We start from the raw sequence: 21,756 nt of genomic DNA, 5'->3' as shown, positions 1-21,756 counted from the left end.
CTCTGGAGTCTTGCTTGTGGTTGCTGCACCACGCCCCCTTTCTCCTACTTCCCACCAGCATGCCTCTGCATTAGCTCGGATGGGGCCTCAGCTCGTGGGGCATTGCATCAGCCAACCCCGCCATTACTTTGCAGTTCTTTGGGTCTAGCAGGGGGCCTCCTGGGTGCAGCCTGAAAGGGAGAATTGGAGAGCGGAGCTGGGAGAGCGAGGTGACATCGTGCACGTCCGTGTCACCACTCTCTCTGGCAGTGCCACAATCCTTCTGTATTCCATCACGGAAAAGAAGACAACCCTTGCTTCCTGGCTCGGACCACTTGACTTCTTGGTCAGTCCCAACCTGTGACTCAGTTGCCCCCCCAGTGGCTCATGGCAGGGGCGCTGTGGTGAAATCTGTTGCCCCATAAATCCTTGTCTTGGGGAACAGGGACTCAAACCTTCTAAAGAATAGAAAGTTGCAGAACAAAGATTCTGAAAGTGCATCTCAGAACCACCTGTGTAAATACCACGTGGGAGCTTGTTAATAATGCATATTCCCGAGCCCCACACCAGATTCTAAGGATGCGACCCAGGATCTGAGGTTTTTGGGGGTTTTTTTTGAATTTTATTTTATTTATTTGTTTATACAGCAGGCTCTTATTAGTCATCCGTTTTATACATTTCACTGTATACATGTCAATCCCAATCGCCCAATTCATCACACCTCCCCTCCCTCCACGCCGCTTTCCTCCTTGGTGTCCATATGTTTGTTCTCTACATCTGTGTCTCAATTTCTGCCCTGCAAACCCGTTCATCTGTACCATTTTTCTAGGTTCCACATATAGCATTAATATACGATATTTGTTTTTCTCTTTCTGACTTAACTTCACTCTGTATGACAGTCTCTAGATCCATCCATGTCCTTACAAATGACCCATTTTGTTCCTTTTTATTGCTGAGTAATATTCCATTGTATATATGTACCAAATCTTCTTTACCCATTTGTATGTTGATGGGCATTTAGGTTGCTTCCATGACCTGGCTATTGTAAATAGTGCTGCAATGAACACTGGGGTGCATGTGTCATTTTGAATCATGGTTTTCTTTGGGTATATGTCTAGTAGTGGGATTGTTGGGTCATATGGTAGTTCTATTTTCAGTTTTTTAAGGAACCTCCATACTGTTCTCCATAGTGGCTGTATCAATTTACATTCCCACCAACAGTGCAAGAGGGTTCCCTTTTCTCCACTCTCTCTCCAGCGCTTGTTGTTTGTAGATTATCTGATGATGCCCATTCTAACTGGTGTGAGGTGATATCTCATTGTAGTTTTGATTTCCATTTTTCTAATAATTAGCACTGTTGAGCAGATTTTCATGTGCTTCTTGGCCATCTGTATATCTCCTTTGGAGAAATGTCTATTTAAGTCTTCTGCTCATTTTTGGATTGGGTTGTTCGTTTTTTTATTATTGAGCTGCATGAGCTGTTTATATATTTTGGAGATTAATCCTTTGTCTGTTGATTTGTTTGCAAATATTTTCTCCCATTCTGAGGGCTGTCTTTTCGTCTTGTTTGCAGTTTCCTTTGCTTTGGAAAAGCTTTTAAGTTTCATTAGGTCCAATTTGTTTATTCTTGTTTTTATTTCCATTACTCTAGGAGGTGGATCAAAAAATATCTTTCTGTGATTTATGTCATAGAGTGTTTTGCCTATGTTTTCCTCTAAGAGTTTTATAGTGTCCAGTCTTATATTTAGGTCTCGAATCCATTTTGAGTTTATTTTTGTGTATGGTGTTAGGGAGTGTTCTAATTTCATTCTTTCACATGTAGCTGTCCAGTTTTCCCAGAACCACTTATTGAAGAGACTGTCTTTTCTCCATTGTATATTCTTGCCTCCTTTGTCATAGATTAGTTGACCATAGGTGTGAGGGTTTATCTCTGGGCTTTCTGTCCTGTTCCATTGATATATATGTCTTTTTTTGTGCCAGTACCATATTTTCTTGATTACTGTAGCTTTGTAGTATAGTCTGATGTCAAAGAGTCTGATTCCTCCAGCTCCATTTTTTCCCCTCAAGACTGCTTTGGCTATTAAGGGTCTTTTGTATCTCCATACAAATTTTAAGATGTTTTTGTTCTAGCTCTGTTAAAAAAAAAAAAAAAAAGGCACTGGTAATTTGACAGGGATTGCATTGAATCTGTAGATAGCTTTAGGTAGTATAGTCATTTTCATAATGTTGATTCTTCCAATCCAAGGACATGCTATATCTCTCCATCTGTTTGTATCATCTTTAATTTCTTTCATCAGTGTCTTATAGTTTTCTGAGTACAGGTCTTTTACCTCCTTAGGTAGGTTTATTCCTAAGTATTTTATTACTTTATGTAATTAAAAAAAAGTACTTTTTGGGATTCCTGTAATGCTGCTCTGGGCTGGGGAAGGGGAACTGTTTATCTAGTTATAAGAATCTACCTTTTCAAAGGGCAGGGTGGAGTGGCCTCTGGGAGCTTAGAATGGGGAATGCCAAGCCTTTGTGTCCATGTGGGTGTGACCCAAGACCACAGGCATAGATACCTCTGTTGTTGGAAGCTGAATTCCCCCTACCCTCATGCTTCCCACAGCTCACCCAACAGTGAATTATTCCCTGGCTGGTAGCACTTTTTGAACCTCAAGGAATTTGCCAGATGATTCCAGACCCAAGCATCTGCTCAGTTCTCTACGGGGACTCAGTTTTCTATTGGGGATAACCATTGGTAAGCCCTAGTCCTCACTCACTTGTCCCTCTTTTGAAAGGGCCAGTGGAAGTGAGGGTCACAAAGTGTGACTTCCTGCTCTGCCCTCATGAGTGATGTGGTTCTGGCAGCTTTCTCAAACTCTTAGTCTCGTTTATAAAATGAGGTTAATAATAGCCACCTCAAGGAACCATGAGGATAAGGAAGAGACATGCACATCTGAAACTGCATTCTGCCACAAGCTGAGGAAGCAGAGGGATTAAGCATTTAATGGACACACACTGAGGGAGGTGGGTGAATACTTCATGGGTAGACTTACTTATGCCCATTTCACTGAGAGCTGTGGAATTAGGAGACTTGAAGTCTCTAAGTCACTGTTACAGGTTGAATTGTGTCCCCTCCCAAATTCATGTGCTGAAGTCCTAACCCTCTCCCCAGTACCTCAGAATGTGACCTTATCTGGAAACAGGGTCACTACAGGTGTTATTAGTTAATGACGTCATTAGGGTGGAGCCCTAATCCAATATGGCTGGTGTCATTATTAAAAGGGAAATTTTGACACAGAGGCATGACCACAGAAGAACACCAGGTGAAGATGAAGGCAGAGATGGGCTGATGTATCTACAAGCCAAAGAATGACAGACATTCCCAGCCAACCAGCAGAAGCTAGGAGAGAGGCATAGACAGGGCTCAGAAAGAACCGTCCTTGCCGACACCTTGCTTTTGGACTTCTAGCCTCTAGAACTGTAAGAAAATACATCTCTGTTGTTTAAACCTCCACGTTTGAGGTCTTTTGTTACAGCAGCCTTAGCAAAGGAGCACAGCCACTAAGATTCTGCAGGGTCAGAGCCTGGGTCACCAAGGGTCTACACGTGGAGCTGTTGCTAAGACGGTGCAGGGCTCAGGCTACCCCAGGGCTGCGACCTTGAGAGAAAGCATACTGTGCTCTCTCCACCCAAACCAAGGGAGACCTGGTTGAAAGCAATATTTAAGGCAGCCTTAGGGTGTCAGAAATGCCCCCACAGGGTAGACTGGGGAGTATATTCAGGCGGTCAGACCTGAGTGTGTCTCATTTTAGTTTCAGATCTACATTCTGTCTCCTTCCCTCAGCCTTTCATGTCCATGCCTAAGTCTCAACCCCTAGTACTCAACACCTTGATTTTTTTTTTTTTTTTTTTGCGGTATGCGGGACTCTCACTGTTGTGGCCTCTCCCGTTGCGGAGCACAGGCTCCGGACGCGCAGGCTTAGCGGCCATGGCTCACGGGCCCAGCTGCTCCGCGGCACGGGGATCTTCCCGGACTGGGGCACGAGCCCATGTCCTCTGCATCGGCAGGCAGACTCTCAACCACCGCGCCAGCAGGGAAGCCCAACACCTTGATTTTTGAGCACCATCCTTGTATATATCTAGGAGCCATGGATCCTGGCCAAACTCTGTTTTTTCCTAATAGCAGCCTTGACAAGGTGGCAGAAGCCACAGGGGAGAAACACTGGCAGATAGAATAATGGCCCTGCAAAGATATCCATGTCCTAATCTCCAGAGCCTGTGGGTATGTATGTTACCATGATCCAGGTGGACCAACGTAATCACAAGTGTCCTTATATGTTGAAGACAGACAGATCAAAGTCAAAGAAGGAGAAGGGCTGATGGAAGCATAGAGGGGGCAAGGAGAGAAAGGAAAGGGAGAGGGGGATGGGGAGGACAGAGGGAGAGAGAGAGAGAGAGAGAGAGAGAGAGAGAGAGAGAGAGAGAATTGAAGGTGCTATGTTGCTGCCTTCAAGATGAGAAGGCCATGTGGCCTCCAGAAGCTGGAAAAGGTAAGAAATGGGTTCGCCCCTAAAATTTCCAGAAGAAATGTTGTCCTCCTGACACCTTGGTTTTAGCCCAGTGAGACCCGTTTCAGATTTCTGACCTCCAGGGCTATAAGATAATAAGGTTGTGTTATTTTAAGCCACGAGGTTTGTGATAGATTGTTACAGCAGCAACAGAAAATGAACACAACTGGGATGCTTTGACTTGACTCCAAATAAGGGGCTGCAGGCTGGGATGGTGACAGTCTCCAGCCCCACCTGCCCTGGCCAGAGACACATCACCCAGAAGCACTCCTTTCCTTCTTCCCAAATTGGTTCAGAACCTATGATGTGCCAGTCTCTGCCGTGTCCTCCGTCTGTGCTGTGCGTGATCATATTTAATTTCTTCCCTCTCGGTTTCCTGACATTCTTTCTCTGCCCCAGCCCCTGAGAGTTCCTGGATGCAGTTGCCAGCTATAGCTGATAAATACAACATTGCCCAAGACATGCTTATACTAAAACATTATTCATTGCTTATCTGAAATCAAAATTAAATGGTGTCTTGTATTTTATCTGGCAACCCTCCACCTGGAAGGCGCCCAGGGAAACACCTGCTGAGTTAGGCTCTGGGATCCATTGGCTCCACCTGGGGAGTTTTTCAGCTGGGTTGAACCCGCTCAGCCACTACTCCTGTTCTCCCTTGCCCAGCTCATTTATTTGCCCCGCCCCCCAGCCCCCAGCCAGCTGTTTCCTTATTGCAGCAGCTGCTTCTGTGCTTGAGGGGTGTAACTGAAATTAGGGCCCAAGAGGGAAACACAGAGCAGTTGATGGAGAAGAGACCTAGGGGCAAGTGTGAGGACTTAGCTCAAACTCTCAGAGGTTCTGGTGGTGCCACACAAGGGGCATTTCTGAGGCTCTGTCTTCTCTGACAAGTTTGGACTGGTTTTGGGCCTCAGGAATGAGAGTGGCCTTCTGAGCCCTGCACCTTTGGTAGGGGGAAGTGTATTAGTCAGCTAGGGCTACATAACAAAATACTACAGACTGGGAGGCTTAAACAACAGACATTTATTTTCTCAGAGTTCTGGAGGCTGGAAGTCCAAGATGAGCAGAACTGGTTTCCTCTGAGGCCCCTCCTTGGCTTGCAGATGGGCTCTTGCTGCCTCTTCACATGGTTGTCTCTCTGTCCACATGCAGCCCAGGGGTCTCTCTGTGTGTCCAATTTCTTCTTATAAGGACACCAGTCAGATTGGATTATGGCGCACCCTCATAGCCTCATTTTAATTACCTCTTAAAGGTCCTGTCTCCAAATACAGTCACATTCTGTGGTACTGGGGGCTAGGACCTCAACATATGAATTTTAGGGGGACACAATTTAGCTCACAACAGGAGGCATGTTGGACCGGGATCTCCTCTCAGCTAAATGCTGTGATGTGTTGAGTGGTCTGCTCACTCGACAAAGCCAAGGGCACAGCAAGTCTGCAAATCAAGACCCTAAACTTGGGAGGCCAAGCTTAACTGTAGTCACTGGCTAGTCCTGACGGAAGACAGGCTGATACCTCAGGTCCAAGGATCACAGATTCTTAGTCTTGAAATCGAGTCAAATTAGTGGTTTTCAGACCCCAAGGGGTTCCACTAAGATTTCAAGGAAGTGTCTCAAAGCCCTCAATCTTTCATCTCTTTCCCATTTGGGCTTCCATACAGAATTGCTTGGGGAGGTAGGGAGGAAAGAGTTTCCTCTGTGTTAAAATTTTAAATCCACTAATCTAGACCCAATACTTTATTTTATAGGTGAGGGATTCATTCATCAAACACGTTTTGAAAACCTTCATGTATGATCCTCTGTGCTAGATTTGGGGTTGTTTGTTAATGTAGCACAAGGCAACAAAAATGGACCAATAGGGCTTCCCTGGTGGCGCAGTGGTTGAGAGTCCGCCTGCCGATGCAGGGGACACGGGTTCGTGCCCTGGTCCGGGAGGATCCCACGTGCCTCGGAACGGCTGGACCCGTGAGCCATGGCCGCTGAGCCTGCGCGTGCGGAGCCTGTGCTCCGCCACGGGAGAGGCCATAACAGTGAGAGGCCCGTGTACCGCAAAAAAAAAAAAAAAGATGAGCCAGATTTTGAGCCTGAGAATCTGAGCAAGTGGAGGTACCATTAGCAAGCAGACAGAATCAGGAGAGGTGGTTTGAGATAGACAGATCATTCCATTTCAGATGATGAATTTGGGGTGGGGACATCTTAGTGACGGTCTGCAGATAATAATAATCTGTAGATTTAACTGGGGAAAGGGGATTTGATAGAAAGATAGCAGGTGAAGCGACAGACCAGGAAGCTTCACATGGCAGGCTGACAGATAAATTGGCCTGTATTTGTCTCCTCTCTGATTCTTCTGAGAAAATAGACCTACTTTAATAATGTTGATAATTTGCCCAAGAGGTGAAAGCTCATTGACTGATAGCATCTCTCGGCTTCCCCGCGATATGGCAAAGTGTATTATCTTTCCTCTAAAAATTAACATAGAGATAGAAGTATCCAAGACACATGTGCAAAATGCCAGCTTTCAAATCCTCCACATTCAGGGAGCTCAGAGCAAGGCCATTGGTGAGTGAGTTTGTGGGCGGGGGACAGAGACGGGATTTCTCATCCTTAGGCTTGTGTAGCACCAGGACTAGGAACTGTGAAGCATTATAGGAAATGAAATCACCAGCTGTTGATCACTTAGGTTACTGAATGTCACCTAATCCCGACAGCAGCTTGGTGGCATTAGAATGGGCCCGATCTGTCTCTGCTGTTTACTAGCTGTCGGACCTCGTACACATGGTCACTCCCCTGAGGCTCAACTTATTAACCTGTGAATTGCGGAAAATGATGCCTCACACGTTGTTTTGAGATTTAAATAAGAAACCAGATGCTGCTTTGCAAGCAACCTTCTCGGGGCCTTCCAGGATAAAATCTGAAACCGGCCTCCTTGGTAGAGGGCAGGGAGAGACTGAAGACAGAGGCAGCCCTCCAGATTGGTCATGGCAGGTATAAGGAGCAAGCGGACTTTCTTGGGTGGCAGCACGCTGAGTAGATCTCCACGCGTGCCCACCAGACTCTTAGAAGTTTACTCAGAGGCCTTCTCTGCACAGTCCAGGAGCCTCAGCACCACAGTTCTATCTCGAGGCTGTATCCTTGGAGCAGCTTCTGGGAACAGGGAATGCAAGTGGAAAGCATATTCCAGGGACAGGGGAGGGGCAGGGGAGCCTCCACCTCAAGGGTCAACTGGCGGTAGCATCTTTTTGACGGCCTCCTTTAACCCCATATGTACCAGACATTCATTCATCCTTCCATGAGCGTGTATTGTTACCCGCTGTCACCAGTGACTTCACAATGCATAAAGCAGGCTTTAACGAATGTTGGTACTTCTTTCATCTAGGAAAAACTTGGTTTGGGAGTGGATTCTTCTGCCTACGTTTCAGTAGGAATGTGGCTCGTGTTCCAGGGACCAGCCTCACACCAGTTGCTCTGGGCAGCTGTGACCTAGAAGGGGCTGAGAGCTTGCACATTCCTCTTTGAGACCCTTTCTTTCTCACCCTGGCTGCCTTCTCTCAGAGGTGCCCTCGAGATCAAGCCTTCCTCAGAGGTGGTTATGTGCTTAGCGTCAGGGAGATTTTCTGATGGCAAAGACAACGGGAAGCCAACGAAACTAAGGGAGGGTATGGAATAATAAAAGCACATAGCAAATTCCGACACACTGAATCCCACAGTACCAAAAATGAAGCAACAACCCGTCATTTTGCAGGAAGGAATTGATACCCAGAGAGGGTGTGTGACCTGCCTGGAGCCACACAGCAAGTTAGGGACAGGGCTAAGTTTGGGACACAGACTTCCGGACTTGGGGTCCAATGTATATCCTCTTTACCGTCAGAGGACGTGTTTATGGTCAGCGAACTGGAAAGCAGTTTTTGCTGTACTTCATGTTCAGCGTGGAGGATTGGAAACAGAATGAGGCTGCCCAGTCAGCTTTACCTCTTGTCAAGCCCTACCTACTGCACACTCTGGGCAAGATGCCTCTGGTTAGGATGGTGCTGTCCCCATAGCAGCCCGGAAAGGCCCGGCATTGAGGATGGACTCCATTCAAATGTATTCATCCATTCACTTATTCATGCACCCCCAGACACTTACTGAGCACCTGTCATGTGTTATGTACAAGGGTGGCTGCTGGACAACTCATATTTGTCTGATCTCTCTTCTTGAGCAAGAAGGAGGACCTGAAATTCTTCCCAGGCTGGGCTGCTCAGAGCAGGGTGTAGCGTGGAATTGTGGGGCTGGCCCTCAGTTGTGGCAACAGGTTTAGGAAATGTGGAATCTATGTTCCACTTGAGGGTGACCAGAAAGCGGAGGGGCCATAGAGATCCGAATCAAGGAAGCACCTTGGCTGGAGCTGAGAGCCGGCCACAGGGCTCAGAGGTAGGGTTGGGGCGGGGCGGATGACATAGGAAGATGCCCAGAGGTACCCAGAGGAGTCCTGCAGGAGAGCAAATAGATGGGAGGTAACAGCTAAGGGCGCCAAGTGGGCTTTGATAATACTTATCAGCCCTAACGAGTGAGTAGAGTACTTAAACATGGATTAGGAACACAGTGATGGTTATTTTTACTGTTCTCCTTAAAGAGAATGAGGGTGGAAAGGAGCAAAACCAAGGGATACTATAGACCAGTGCTTCCCAACCCCATTCCCCCTTTTTTATTTTACTAAAAAACACATTAACTTTAAATTTACCATCTTGACCATTTTTAAGCACACAGTTCAGTAGCTTTAAGTACATTTACATAGCTGGGCAAGAGACCCTAGAACTCTTTCATTTTGCAACACTGAAACTCTACACTGGCTAAACACTAAATCCCCAGCCCTTGGTAATCACTTTTCTATGTTCTGTTTCTATGATTTTTGACTATTTTAGATACCTCATGTGAATAGAATCTTACAGTATTTGTCCTTTTTCCCAGCCCTTTAAAAAAATCTGTGTCCTGGCACTGTTCACAGGCGTGACAGCATCCCATTGGTAACATCTCCAATTATACACACACACACACACACACACACACACACACACAAACACACACCACAGGGGAGAGCAAAAGGGAGGGAGAGGTGGCAGCAAATGCTCACACAGCCAAGTCTTGGGTAGGGATACACGCAGAGTTGGAAAAAGCCCTCTAGAAATTCTGATACTCCCCAAGAGTATGCCCCCCTTGTTGAGACTCACTGTTGTGGACAGGAAAAGAGTTCTCCAAAGCATCGGAGGCAGAGCGGGAGTCAGTCACAATGTTTATTGAGCACTCATGGTGTACAGAGCACTGGGCGAAGCACTGGAAGGAAATACAGTGGAGATTCAGCAGCTACTGTCGCTCGCCTCATGATTGCATTTAAGTGAATGGAGAAGATACACACACGAACATGTATAAACTAATATCTAGACACGTGCATTTCTTATTCACCACTGCAAGCTATCTTGAGAGTTTACCGAAGTAACAAAGGCATGAGAAGCCATTGGGACACATGGGCTAAGTAAAAATCAAAGATACATTACCGTGCTCAGGTTCAAACTTACCACTCTGGTGATGAGTGGAAGCTACCAGAAGACACTAGAAAATACCAGAAACTTGGTGAATCTATTTTCTTAACTCTATTGGTCATTTTATTTCAAATTTAAGAATTCAGTTTACCATGAAATAAAGGCAATTGACTCAACAAAGTATTAGAATAGCTTTATGTTAAAAACATTTTTTTTTAAAGTAAAATCAGCCTATTGATAGTACCATTTCCAAAGGTCAGGCACCGATTCTGAAAGTTAACAGCATTTTTCTTCTTTTTAGAAAAAGCTTCCATTATGTGAAAGACTTTCCAATAAATTTAGTGAACAGAGGCATTTTATTTCTCTATATTATATTTGGGAAAACTTGTTTATATTCTTACATGCTTTTAAAGTAGGGTTGCCAGATAAAATATAAGATATATTTTAGTGCATGGGACATACTCATACTAAAAAAATTATTAATTGTTTATTTGAAATTAAAATTTAACCGGACATCCTGTATTTTATTTGCTAAATCTGGCAGCCCCATTTTTAGGTTAACATACCTTTGGAATTTCCAAAGGTTTCCAATAAGGTGTGGGGAGCAAAGAGGCTAATTTAGCTTCAGTTATATGCTAACACTGTCAGAGAGGAAGGTTTATTCTTCTGGCAGGAAAATGGTAGGTTTTGTAGGATTTACTCAAATATTGGAGACATCTTCATTTCTTACACCTTTCATCATTACTATTTTAGCAGTGCACGTTTTAGTCAGTTGAATTTTTACCTTGAAATTTTTGACAGAGGTGAATGGTTAGAATTATTAAAATAATATTGTAGTCTGAGGAATAGAAAAACTAACATCTGGCTTGAAAAGTCCCCTATAACATATGTTCACATCCTCAATAATTTCTTCTCTGTTAACACTTTATACCCCCAACCCGCAAAAAAACAACAAATGTCAACACTCACATCTTGTTACATTATACAACGTCCCTTCCCCTATTCATGATCACTTCCTGCCACTCTCTGCCCCTCCCCTTTCCATATTGATTTTTTTTTATATATAATTTAAAACACTAGCCCTTGTGCACCACAAAGAGTGTCTGTCAGGCATGGATCAATGGGTGGTCATGGACCCAAGAAAACAGGAAAATGAAAAGCTCACCTCTCAGATGCTTGGAGGCATGAAAACTATGAAAGAAAGTGGTGGGGAGGGAGGGAGGAGGGCTGGTAGACTGGATTGATACATTCTGTTCTAGAAATGCACTTCCTTGTATCTAAATGTACAGTTCATGTCTTATTTTAAGTTGAGATTCTACATTGGAGGAGAGAGATTTCAACACCAATTTTGCAAAGAAAAGAAGTTCATGAAACTCCAACCATTGTAGAGGAATGTAGAATGATAACACTTTCTGAATTCCAACCTCCATCCACTATTCTTTTTTTAAACACCCTGAAGAGTATATATATATATGTAAAGAATGTACTTCTCTGTTCGTATTCCACACACACATAAAATTACTATGAACATTAACAAACACATAGATTGTACTTAAAGGCATATACAGCCTCTGACTCTCAAAAGCTACTTGTTAATTGAGTCCAAGTATGCCAGTTTTTATTCTGGGCCTGACTCCACCTGTTTTCAGCTTGGCCAGGGTGCACATAGGTTACAGCTCTCCTTTGCACCTTGAGGTCTTTCCAGAAAAGAGGACGAGTATGAGAAATTAAGTTGAGGCAAAGAAGCCATGGGGTTTCATATCACCATATAAAGGTGGAGTTAAGCAGTATATATTATTAAAGTAGAAAAATATTTCTATGCCCCCTCTGGCATTTAACGTTCCTTGTGCTAAGACAGCATTCCATCCAGCTACTTGCCACATTCTTTTCTTTTCAGAAATATAAGTTCCAAATTCCATCGTTTAGACAACTTTCCAGATGCTGTTCTGATGACGACATAAACTTGCGTCTCTGAATGCCCCTGACCGACCTCAAGGAGCACAAGTCAGGCTGTTCTTTTACTACAGAAAACGGCCGGAAGAGGGTTTGCTTTGGGTTCCCATTCGTGGTCATGATGAGGTGGGTGGCTACAGAATGTACGGGAAAGAGTGATGGACTCCCCAGGGGCAAAGTAGCCCCCCAAATTTTGCATCAGCAGAAGCAGTAGTGCACAGAAGGGTGTCCCTATGGGGAGTGAGAGCCCGCTCTAAAGCCCCACTTCTAAAGCTCAGTAGGGTCCGCGTCCCAGTTTGAACACGTGCTTGGCAATTACATGTGCAGGAGGAGTCCTGTTGGACTCCTGTTACTGGCCTGCTGAGGTTTTTCTAATGGTGACTGGTATGGAAACTGCCTGCCTGGAGCTGCCTGGAAACCCAGTCCCGGCCCCGCCCTAGTAGTGTTCCCCTGGCACCCAGACGAAGGATGCCAAGCAGACAAGGAATAGTTCCCACTGGGCATGGCGCCTTCCTGCTCCTTCACTTCCCGCTTCCTCTTCCTCCTGCTTTCTTCTTTTTCTCCTTCTCTGCTGCCTCCCTCGGTCCCCGCTCCATCCTTTGGTGCTGGCGGCCAGGGCACAGCTCACGGGGGCGGGGCAGAGGCGCTGGCGTGGCTGTACGAGCGCCTGGACAGAGAGGCCCGGGTGGTCCTGCTCTCCACCTCCTCCCCCGCCTCCCCTCTCGCTCCTGGGGGACCAGGGTTGGGGCAGCAGGGGAACGTGGCCATGAAGCCGAGGCGGAACCGCTGGTTCATGAAGCAGTAGATGATGGGGTTGACGCAGGAGGAGGTGTAGGAGAGCAAGAGGATGAAGGAGATGGGGGTCCCGGAGAGGCGGCGCTCTGCAGAGGCGGTGTCAAAGGCCCGCCAGGCGTTGGCGCTGAAGATGGGCATCCAGCAGAGGAAGAAGAGAACCACGATGACCATTAGCATGCGGATCACCCGCTTCTTGGCCATCAGGTTGGCCGCGGGGCTGCTGCTCCTGATGCGGCTGAGCCTGCCGCCGCCGCTGCTGGACAGCTGCTGCAGCTCCAGCTTCCCTGGGTGCTTGGACCTCTGCAGGTAACACCCATCGCTGGCCTCGTATCTGCCGCTGCTGCCGGGGCTCGGCTTCCTTTCTGGATGGGCAAGGGACAACACTTATTTTTCGGGATGGGTCATGCCAGACGGAAGGCGTGGTACCCCTGCCCCCTGCATCAAGGGGCTAAACCACACTTGAATTGTACGATTGGGCAGGCGACCTCGGGCCCGCCTTGACATGCGTAGGTATTGTTTACACTAGTCCTTTCCTTCAAATGAAAAGCCACTTAAAACTACTAAAATAACGTATAGTATCTGATGTACATCATTTATAATAGTAAAATAATATTTTACATATGTAGATTATAGGGCTAAAGAACTGTTCAAGAACGAATAGGCACACTCTTCTTCCAGCTCCTCAGGGGGAAGTTTCCTGCTTGCTTGGGAAAGCTCCAGACTGCTTTTACTGTGAGGACCCTGCATAATGAGCAAAAACCAAAGAAGGCCTTGAAGTTGTGTAAGTGGTAAAGAGCTGAGTAAAGGGGTGGAGTGAGAACGGTGTGGCGGGGGGCGGCGAGTGATACCAACAAAGGTGTCGGGTAAGTTTCTCTGGCGAGTGGACCATAATGAAAGGGGGGACGGGAGGCTCTGTGGCAGCTGCAACAGGAGTGAAGGGGAGGAGAGAGGATGGCGCCTGGAATTACAATTTGCTCTGGTTGCAGAAGGCGGTCCATTTGTATGCAACAGCACAGAGAGCCTGGGACCCATGAGCCCTCAGCTTGTAATTGGGCGATGTGTGTATTATGTCATCTTATTCCACTCAGCACCCTTTTGAGGGGAATAATTTCTTCATTTTAGAGATGAGGAATAGAGACGCTGGGTCTCATGACTGTGCCTTAGGACACAGAGTCTCCTAAGGAGACTTTTGAAAACCTCTAATATACCCTATACACACTCTGGGTATATCCATTTAAGTTACAGAAAATAAGCGTTTGTAATCTTTTGGCATAAACATACAGCTAAGAGATAGTTACCTCTAGCAGACTTCTTCTGGCTAGCATCAAATTTTATTCCCTGGTAAAGTTCCAGAGAGATTAATCCATATGCCACCATCATCACAATTCCAGGAATAAGAAAGAGGATGAGTAACAGGAAGGTGTGCCTAATAAAATAAAAAGCAATCCAATAACCAGCATCTCTAGCATTTCAAACTCAGATGGGATGGAATAAGCAGGGTTCATCTCCATTTTAATGAGTCTGAGGAAACACATTAATTACTAGTATTTAATATCTTTGAAAATTCCCCATCTGGAGAGTCAGTCATTAGAAGTTGTTTTCTTCTTTTCTTTCAGATAAAGTCTCTTATGAAGGACTAGTTAAAGGGAAAAGTTTGGTGTAAGTCTGCCTGAAACAAGTCTACATTTAAAACAAATGAGAGCTTAAAAAAGAAAAAACAAACAAGCCAATGAGAGTAGGTGAATACCTCAATAAAACGGTTTCTGAAATAATAATAATAAGAGTTTACGTTCATTGATGACTTATTCAATTTCAATACAGTATATATATCTGTTACTATATCTAATTCCCATAATAACTTTTGAGGTAGGTACTATTAACATAATACCCATTTTACAAATGAGGAAACAGACTTAGAGACAATAAACAGCTTGTGGCAAAGGTGAGATCTGAAGCCGAGCAATACAATTCTAGAACTCATGCTCTTAAACATCACAATATACCATCTGTTGACTTTATAGCAACAGAATCGTCTAATGCATAGGTAGCAATGGTGGAAAACCTCCTTGCTTTTGCAAAATAAGCATTCTGGCTGTTCTGACCCGCTGGCACAGTGGCAAGCTCGTTCTAGTGCCTGGTGGGCCAGAGCTATGCTTTCTCTAAATATGTTTGATTCCTGAAGAACTGCAGCCTCCTTCTTTATGAGTCTGGCACCTAAATCACTTTTGCAGTCTGGCATGTGTAAGGTTACGCGATTAGGCCGTAAAATTGTCAGAGGCTCACGGTGGCTGAGCCATTTCTCATTTCAATTGGACATGTTTTGATAAGAGTTCTTTTCGAATCTTGGAAAAGTCCCTCATTTGCAACATAACTCTTTTTGTGTGTACGCATTATTTGGTTGAAATGAAAAAAAGGAAGGCAAAGAAAGCAGAGATTATCTCAGTTTTGAGCTATGTTTTTTTTAAATCCTTGTCTGAAGTTTCCAACATCTGTGTTATTTAGGGTTGGTTTCTATTGCCAGTTTTTTTCTATGTACAGCTCATATTTTCCCATTTATTCCCATGTCTAATACTTTTTTTAAAAAAATTATTTATTTATTTTTGGCTGTGTTGGGTCTTCTTTTCTGTGCGAGGGCTTTCTCTAGTTGCGGCAAGAGGGGGCCACTCTTCATCGCGGTGCGTGGGCCTCTCACTACGGGGGCCACTCTTGTTGCGGAGCACAGGCTCCACACGCGCAGGCTCAGTAGTCATGGCTCACGGGCCCAGTTGCTCCGCAGCATGTGGGATCTTCCCAGACCAGGGCTCGAACCCGTGTCCCCTGCATTGGCAGGCAGACTCTCAACCACTGCACCACCAGGGAAGCCCTTGAGCCATTTTTAAATGTCTAGCTCCCTGCTTCTAAAACATGCTGGGAACTGGTAAACATAATGTCCTGCATTTGTGTAGCCTTTTTAAAGATATTTAGTGACATTTTCATAAACATGCTCTCATTTGAATCTCACATCCATCTAATGAGGTAGATAAAAAAAATCTTTATTCTTAAATCTTTGTGTAGATAAAGAACTTGAATGTCAGGGAGGTTATATGAACTTGTCCAATATCACCCACTAGTAAGCAAAGAAACAGGTACTAGAACCTTGCCTTTTTATTTCCAGTACAGTGTCCCGTGCAAATACCACAGCTGCAGCTCTAAGAAAAACCACGTGGGATTTGGAACTCATCCTCGGCTCTACCTCCAGTTCTTGGAAAATCAGAGCTCTTCCAGAAGCACACTGCATAGTGGTTAAGACCAGATGCTCTCTTATCTCTTCTAGGTTTGGGAACTTGAGTGACTTGCTTAACCTCTCCATGTCTCAGTTTCCTCTGTAAAATGGGGACAATAATAGTACCCACCCTATAGGGTTTTGAGAGGATTAGTTGAATTTATATATATATATATATATATATATATATATATATATATATATATAGCATTTAAAACACAGCACTCTAAGTGTTTGCTGTCACTGTTACTCTAGAAAGAGGTTAGAGTGAAACTTCTCGATAAGTCTCCAGGAGACTGATCCGCCCAGACACTGGACAATACATTCCAGTTTTTATTAAACCTGCAAAATTATATCGAGTTGTATTAAACAAATAAACCCATGCAGCCTTACCAGGACTGCTGCATGACATCATTTGGCAGTAGAAAGCGGCACATGTTCGCGGTCTGATTGTTATTTTTGGTAAAAGGCACCAAGTTGCTATAAATCGGGTACGGAGTCATGATGGTAAAGGAGAGGCACCAGGTAGCGGCAATCACCTTCAAAGCGTGGGATTTTGTCTGCCAGACGCGGGACTGTAAGGGTTTGCAAATTGCACCATATCTCTCCAGCGATATGGCTACCAGGTTAAAGGTGGAGACACTCACAGAGGTGCCTGGAAAAGGAACAAAGAAGCTGGTTATGCAGGCTCTGAAATCCAAAGTTTATTTGCACAATGAGCTTAAGCATACCTGATCTGCGCAGGTTTGATAGATAGCAGAGGAAAACGCTCAGAGGGTAAGAATATTGTGTATGTATATCTAAAAAAAAATGACTTATTCCCAGCTTTGTTCCCAAAGCGATTTGAGGCAGGTAAAGAAATGTGTTTGCAAATACATCTTATTGACAATTTTTAGATAAGTTTATTGAACTTTGATTACAACCAACTCCTTCCTAGGCTGAAGGCGCTCATTAATTAATAACCAAGTGGATGAAATATGTTCCTATCCCACAGAAGAGGTTCTGAGTGACCTGTAGAATAGCTTTAGTTTTGAGCGTGATCTGCATAGTTAAGTTGACCTTTTAACCCAATATTCTCAAGGACTGTGACCCTGAAAATTCAGTGGGGTCTGAGCTGGGAGCATTAAAACTCTTCCTGAAAATTTCTATTACAGGCGTTTTTTTAAAGATTTTTTTGATGTGGATCATTTTTAAAGTCTTTATTGAATTTGTTACACTATTGCTTCTGTTTCATGTTTTGGTTTTTTGGCCACAAGGTATGTGGGATCTTAGCTCCCTGACCAGGGATCAAACCCACACCCCCTGCATTGGAAGGGAAAGTCTTAACCACTGGACCACCAGGGAAGTCCCCAAACTGTTTTTAAGAGTGAAACATTCTAAGTTTCCAAATGGAGTGTTGAAAAATTACCTAGTGAAAAAGGAAGAAGGGGAAGCTCTCCATATTATAACTAACGTTTTTCTCTGGGTGGAAGGACTAGGGCCTTTTTTCTCATTCTCTTTGCTTTCTGTATTTTGTAAAAGAAACATGCATCATCAGTGAGAAAGACGTCAAAACACCTCATTCAAAAGGATATACGTACGTATAGTCAAAAAAGCTTAATTTTCCTTATTTTTTGTATTTTGTGTGTGTACATACTTATTATAATCTCATATCCCCTTAAAATTCCCTTTAATTCTTCATCCATAAATTCAACTGATTCTTCTCTTATCTCTTACCATGATGGAGGAGTTCTTAGCCTGGGGCCTTTTGTGAAACTATGTATAAAAATATTCTTTGTCTAGGGAGAATATCCATAGTATTCCTGAGAGACTTGAAGGAATCTACAACCCTGAAACCATTCTATAAGAGCTTACGTTCTGAGACAGGATTTGCTGTGTTTTATAGGACTTTACTCTAAGGAGTTGATGACATCTGAATTAGAGGGTACAGCCCCAAAGTCCTCAGAGTCAAGTCTGTACAATGGGTCCACTGTACTTATAAACCCACCAGCAGGCAAGCACTCTTTTTTTTTGGCTCTGTATTAGGAGCTTAATGAGTGTTAACTATTAGAAACAGTATTGAGGAGAACATAAAATTAAGGGAAGAATTGAAATCACTGGAATCAGAAATCCAACAAAACCATTAGGGTATTGCAAACACTTTCAGAATTATCTTGCTTTTCATTTTCTAGAACAGTCTGTCCTAGAAATTTTCAGGAAGAGTTTTAAGGCTCCTAGCTCAGACCCCAGCTACTTTAAAACATTTTTGGTTGAGGTGACACTTACTTACATCACATAAGCTCACTCATTTTAAAGTGAACAGCTCTGTGGCGTTTAGCACGTTCACAGTGTTGTACAACTACACAAGCACTCTCTTTAAATCTCCTTCCACAAACCCTGGTTAAGATTATTCAATATTATCATAAGATATATACAGACAGGTCTTGAAAGCCTAAAGCACTATGAGATGTTGGTTATTATTATTGCGTCATTGTTTAACAATGATCCTTTTCATTTGTGAGTCGAGGACTGGACCCAGATTGACACTTTCTTGGCTATTTGTCCATGTCACGCAGATCAGTTATTCGTCATCATTTTGTCACTGCTGGATCCTGCTTCCTCAATTGGGAGAAATAAAGGCTTTTAAAGCTTTCCGGTCATTGAAGGCTGCCCTAGCCCAACTCAGCTCTGCGTATTTGGCCCAGCTTAGGTCAGAACAAACAACAACTCCTTCCTCATTCCCCGCCTCTCCTCCTCCTCTCCCAGCTAATTCTCAGAATGGGCAAGGGACAAAGCATTTTGGCAGACAGAGGGGACAAAGAGACATGTTTTGTTTCCGCCTTAGAAGAGCCACAACAGTTGGCAAGGCGAGGTCATGTACTCAGCACTGTTGTGGCTACCGATCTGGGTTCAAGTCAGCTCTGTAGCTTACCACCTGTGTGTCCTTGGGCACATTATTAACCTCTCTGTGCCTCTGTTCCCTCCTCAGTGAAACAGGGAAGGATAACTGTATATTCTTTATAGGGTGGTTGGGAGATAAAATATGATCATGGAAGTAAAAACTCAAAGCAATTAGGAGAATATCGGGTGCTCAAAAAATACATTCAAAAATATTAGCTCTTGTGACTTTTATTATCATCACCATCATTTTGATTGGCAAAGGCAGAGAGCTGCATATCTCAGCCAACCAGTGTCAGCTTAGTGACCCACAGGCTCTAGGAGCAAATTCAATTCCTCGTCTAGTGGCAGAGGTCTCTCTCTCTCTCTCTCTCTCTCTCTCTCTCTCTCTCTCTCTCTCTGTGCCTGAGATGGTCCCAGCCCCTGGGAAAACAGTCTGGGAAGTGAATCCTGAGAAGGGAATCTAGACCTCCGATGAAACTCGTTTTCAAATAGTCCCTGTTCCCTAGGGAAGCCAGAGCAACGGCAGAAAGAGCCCTCTTCCAGCACCCTGGCCACCCCAAAACCATGCCTTGGGTTGGGTAGAGCTCAGAATACAATCAACGACCTCCAGGAAGGAACATAACAGCTTGCATCTGTCTTACTTTCTAACAGAAGCAAGGAAAACCAACGTCTTCTGTGGCTTCTTACCAACTTATTCCACTTTGAGAAACTGACCCTTAAAACTGGGGACTGACTTCTGGGGAGTTATGAGGACTGACCCCCCCCCATAAAGCCAGCTCCTCTGTCCTTACACCTAGCCCCACACAGACAGATGTTTTGTTTTAGCTGTTAAGGGTTGGGGAAGGTCTGGGGCTGAACAGGGTCTGGGGCGAGCTCCAGAAATAGGCACCAGCAGCAACTCACCCATGAAGTAGGTGGTGGTCTTGCAGACAGCGCTCCCAAAGATGAAATCCTTGAGCAGGTTGGGGATGAGGTTGAACGGCATGCAGAAGAGGCAGAGCATAAGGTCACTGACAGCCAGGGAGAGCAGGAAGATGTTGGTGACCGTTCTCATCCTCTTGTTCCGAATCAGCACCGTGATGACCAGCGTGTTTCCCAGCACACTGAGCAGGAATATCAAGGAGTACAAGAGAATCTGCACGGCTGGCTGCCACTCTGAGAGGAGGAACGCGGACGAGGGATGGAGGTTATGAGAGCAGAATGTTAAAACCTAGCACGCGCAGCAAGCACTTATTTCCTGCCGATTTTTTTTTTCAGGGGCGGACAACATTGAACCCAGCTCTCCCTGTACTTAACAATATTTTGCAGAAACAAAGTGAGGAGAGCACAGAGTGATTCAGTTGCTTCTAAAAGGTTGGTCTGTTAAAGGATCACTCACTCAGGGAACCACTTCTTCTTAAGAACAAAGCTTCTCTAGTGAATAGTGATTGCTTTCTTTCCTAGCTGCTAAGCATTATTTCGCTATAATCACTTCTTCACACTGATTTCCCCCAAGAAAAGGCGACAGCTAGATTGTGACAGCACCTTTTCTGTGATGCTTGTAAGTTCAAGCTTTTACACTTGTCCTCGCTTCTGGCTCCACTTCAGGTCCTCCTCCCACTGCTTTTGTGCCCCCGAGTCCTGTACATTAATCCCAACTCTCCCCTGGGGAACAAGAAGAACATTGGACTCAATTGTGCTCTTTGATCTCTTATCCAAACTTCTGAACAGATGACTTTACCCAGCCTTGTCTCACGAGGACTTTGTTATATTTTTTGCAGTCAGCCTTGCCTTTGCTGATTTCTTCCCCCAACTTAATAGTTTTCTGAATGAAAGTATCAGCCTCTGACACCTACCTTTGGAAGCATGGGGCTGATCCAAGCAGAAAAGCGTCTCGTTTTCGATCCCCAGTTTGCAGGGAGGCGTCGTGTTGCTTCCATTCAAGAGAAGGCTGTCCACATCCATCCTTGCTTTGCTGCTTTTCACCAAGCGCTGGCGAGCTGTTGAACTGCTCACTCTTGGCTCATTCCTCTAATGACCGACTGGAGAGTTTCCCAAATGGAACCTGCCGTGGAGGGGCAAGGGGGTTGGGGGAGTGATTGCCAGGTGTGGGCTTCTGAAGCCATTCTTAAAGGCGACTGGAGTTCCACACACTCAGGCCAGCTGGGCAAGCGTGTGCACTCCTGTCTTGGAAAGAGCAGCTGGTGCAAGGCAAGCCTGCTCCACCTTCCAGGCCCACCCCATTCCTGGGCCAGCCATGGGGCCCTGAGCACAGACAGCCTGATTGTAGCTTAACCCTTCCTGGAGTGTCGCTGCTTTTCCACACACATGCCCACAGGTGTGGACATACACACACATGGACACATTACCTCTCTTCTCTGTATAGGAACCTGTCACCGTTCCAGACATAGGCAGAGTAAAGCCCAAACTGGCCGTGTGAGACAGAAACAATTAACACAGTAACAGATACCGTAATGCAGAGCATCAGGACTAAAGGACACGGAGGGACTGTGTTTCTACCTCCTTATATAAAAGCAGTTAGTGCCTTTTTAGCTTTGGACTCACGCCCAGCAGTGTGTGTGGATATAACTACCGGTTGTTAAGTTCTTACCAACCACAGGGTTATTTCTCTGCCCTTGGAAACTGAAAGAAGGGGGGTACTTTGACTATAGGTGCCTGGATTCTTATTACAGAAACACTTGAGTAAGATTTTCCATTCGTTCATTTATTCACTCATCCCTTCGTTCAGCACGTGTTCATTGAGAGTCAGCCGTTTGCCAGGTACTTTTCTAAACACAGAAGCAGATAATGAATAAGATTATTTCAGATGTGTAAAGCACCACA

At 44.8% G+C, this 21,756-nt stretch overlaps 1 protein-coding gene across 1 annotated transcript; it reads right to left on the bottom strand.

The window, feature by feature from the left end:
* Positions 1–12,620: 12,620 nt before the first annotated feature.
* CCKAR (cholecystokinin A receptor) lies at positions 12,621–20,922 on the bottom strand. Its single transcript, XM_065877795.1, has 5 exons — positions 20,769–20,922; positions 19,837–20,088; positions 16,447–16,708; positions 14,090–14,217; positions 12,621–13,153 (listed from the first exon to the last, which is right to left on the bottom strand). Exons 1-5 carry the CDS (start codon positions 20,875–20,877, stop codon positions 12,621–12,623), a joined length of 1,284 nt encoding a protein of 427 aa, XP_065733867.1. The 5' UTR covers positions 20,878–20,922.
* Positions 20,923–21,756: the final 834 nt, after the last annotated feature.

The sequence above is a fragment of the Phocoena phocoena genome, chromosome 5 (genome assembly GCF_963924675.1).
Source record: "Phocoena phocoena chromosome 5, mPhoPho1.1, whole genome shotgun sequence".
NCBI lineage: Eukaryota > Metazoa > Chordata > Mammalia > Artiodactyla > Phocoenidae > Phocoena > Phocoena phocoena.
This window is presented reverse-complemented; position numbering and strand designations above follow the sequence as displayed.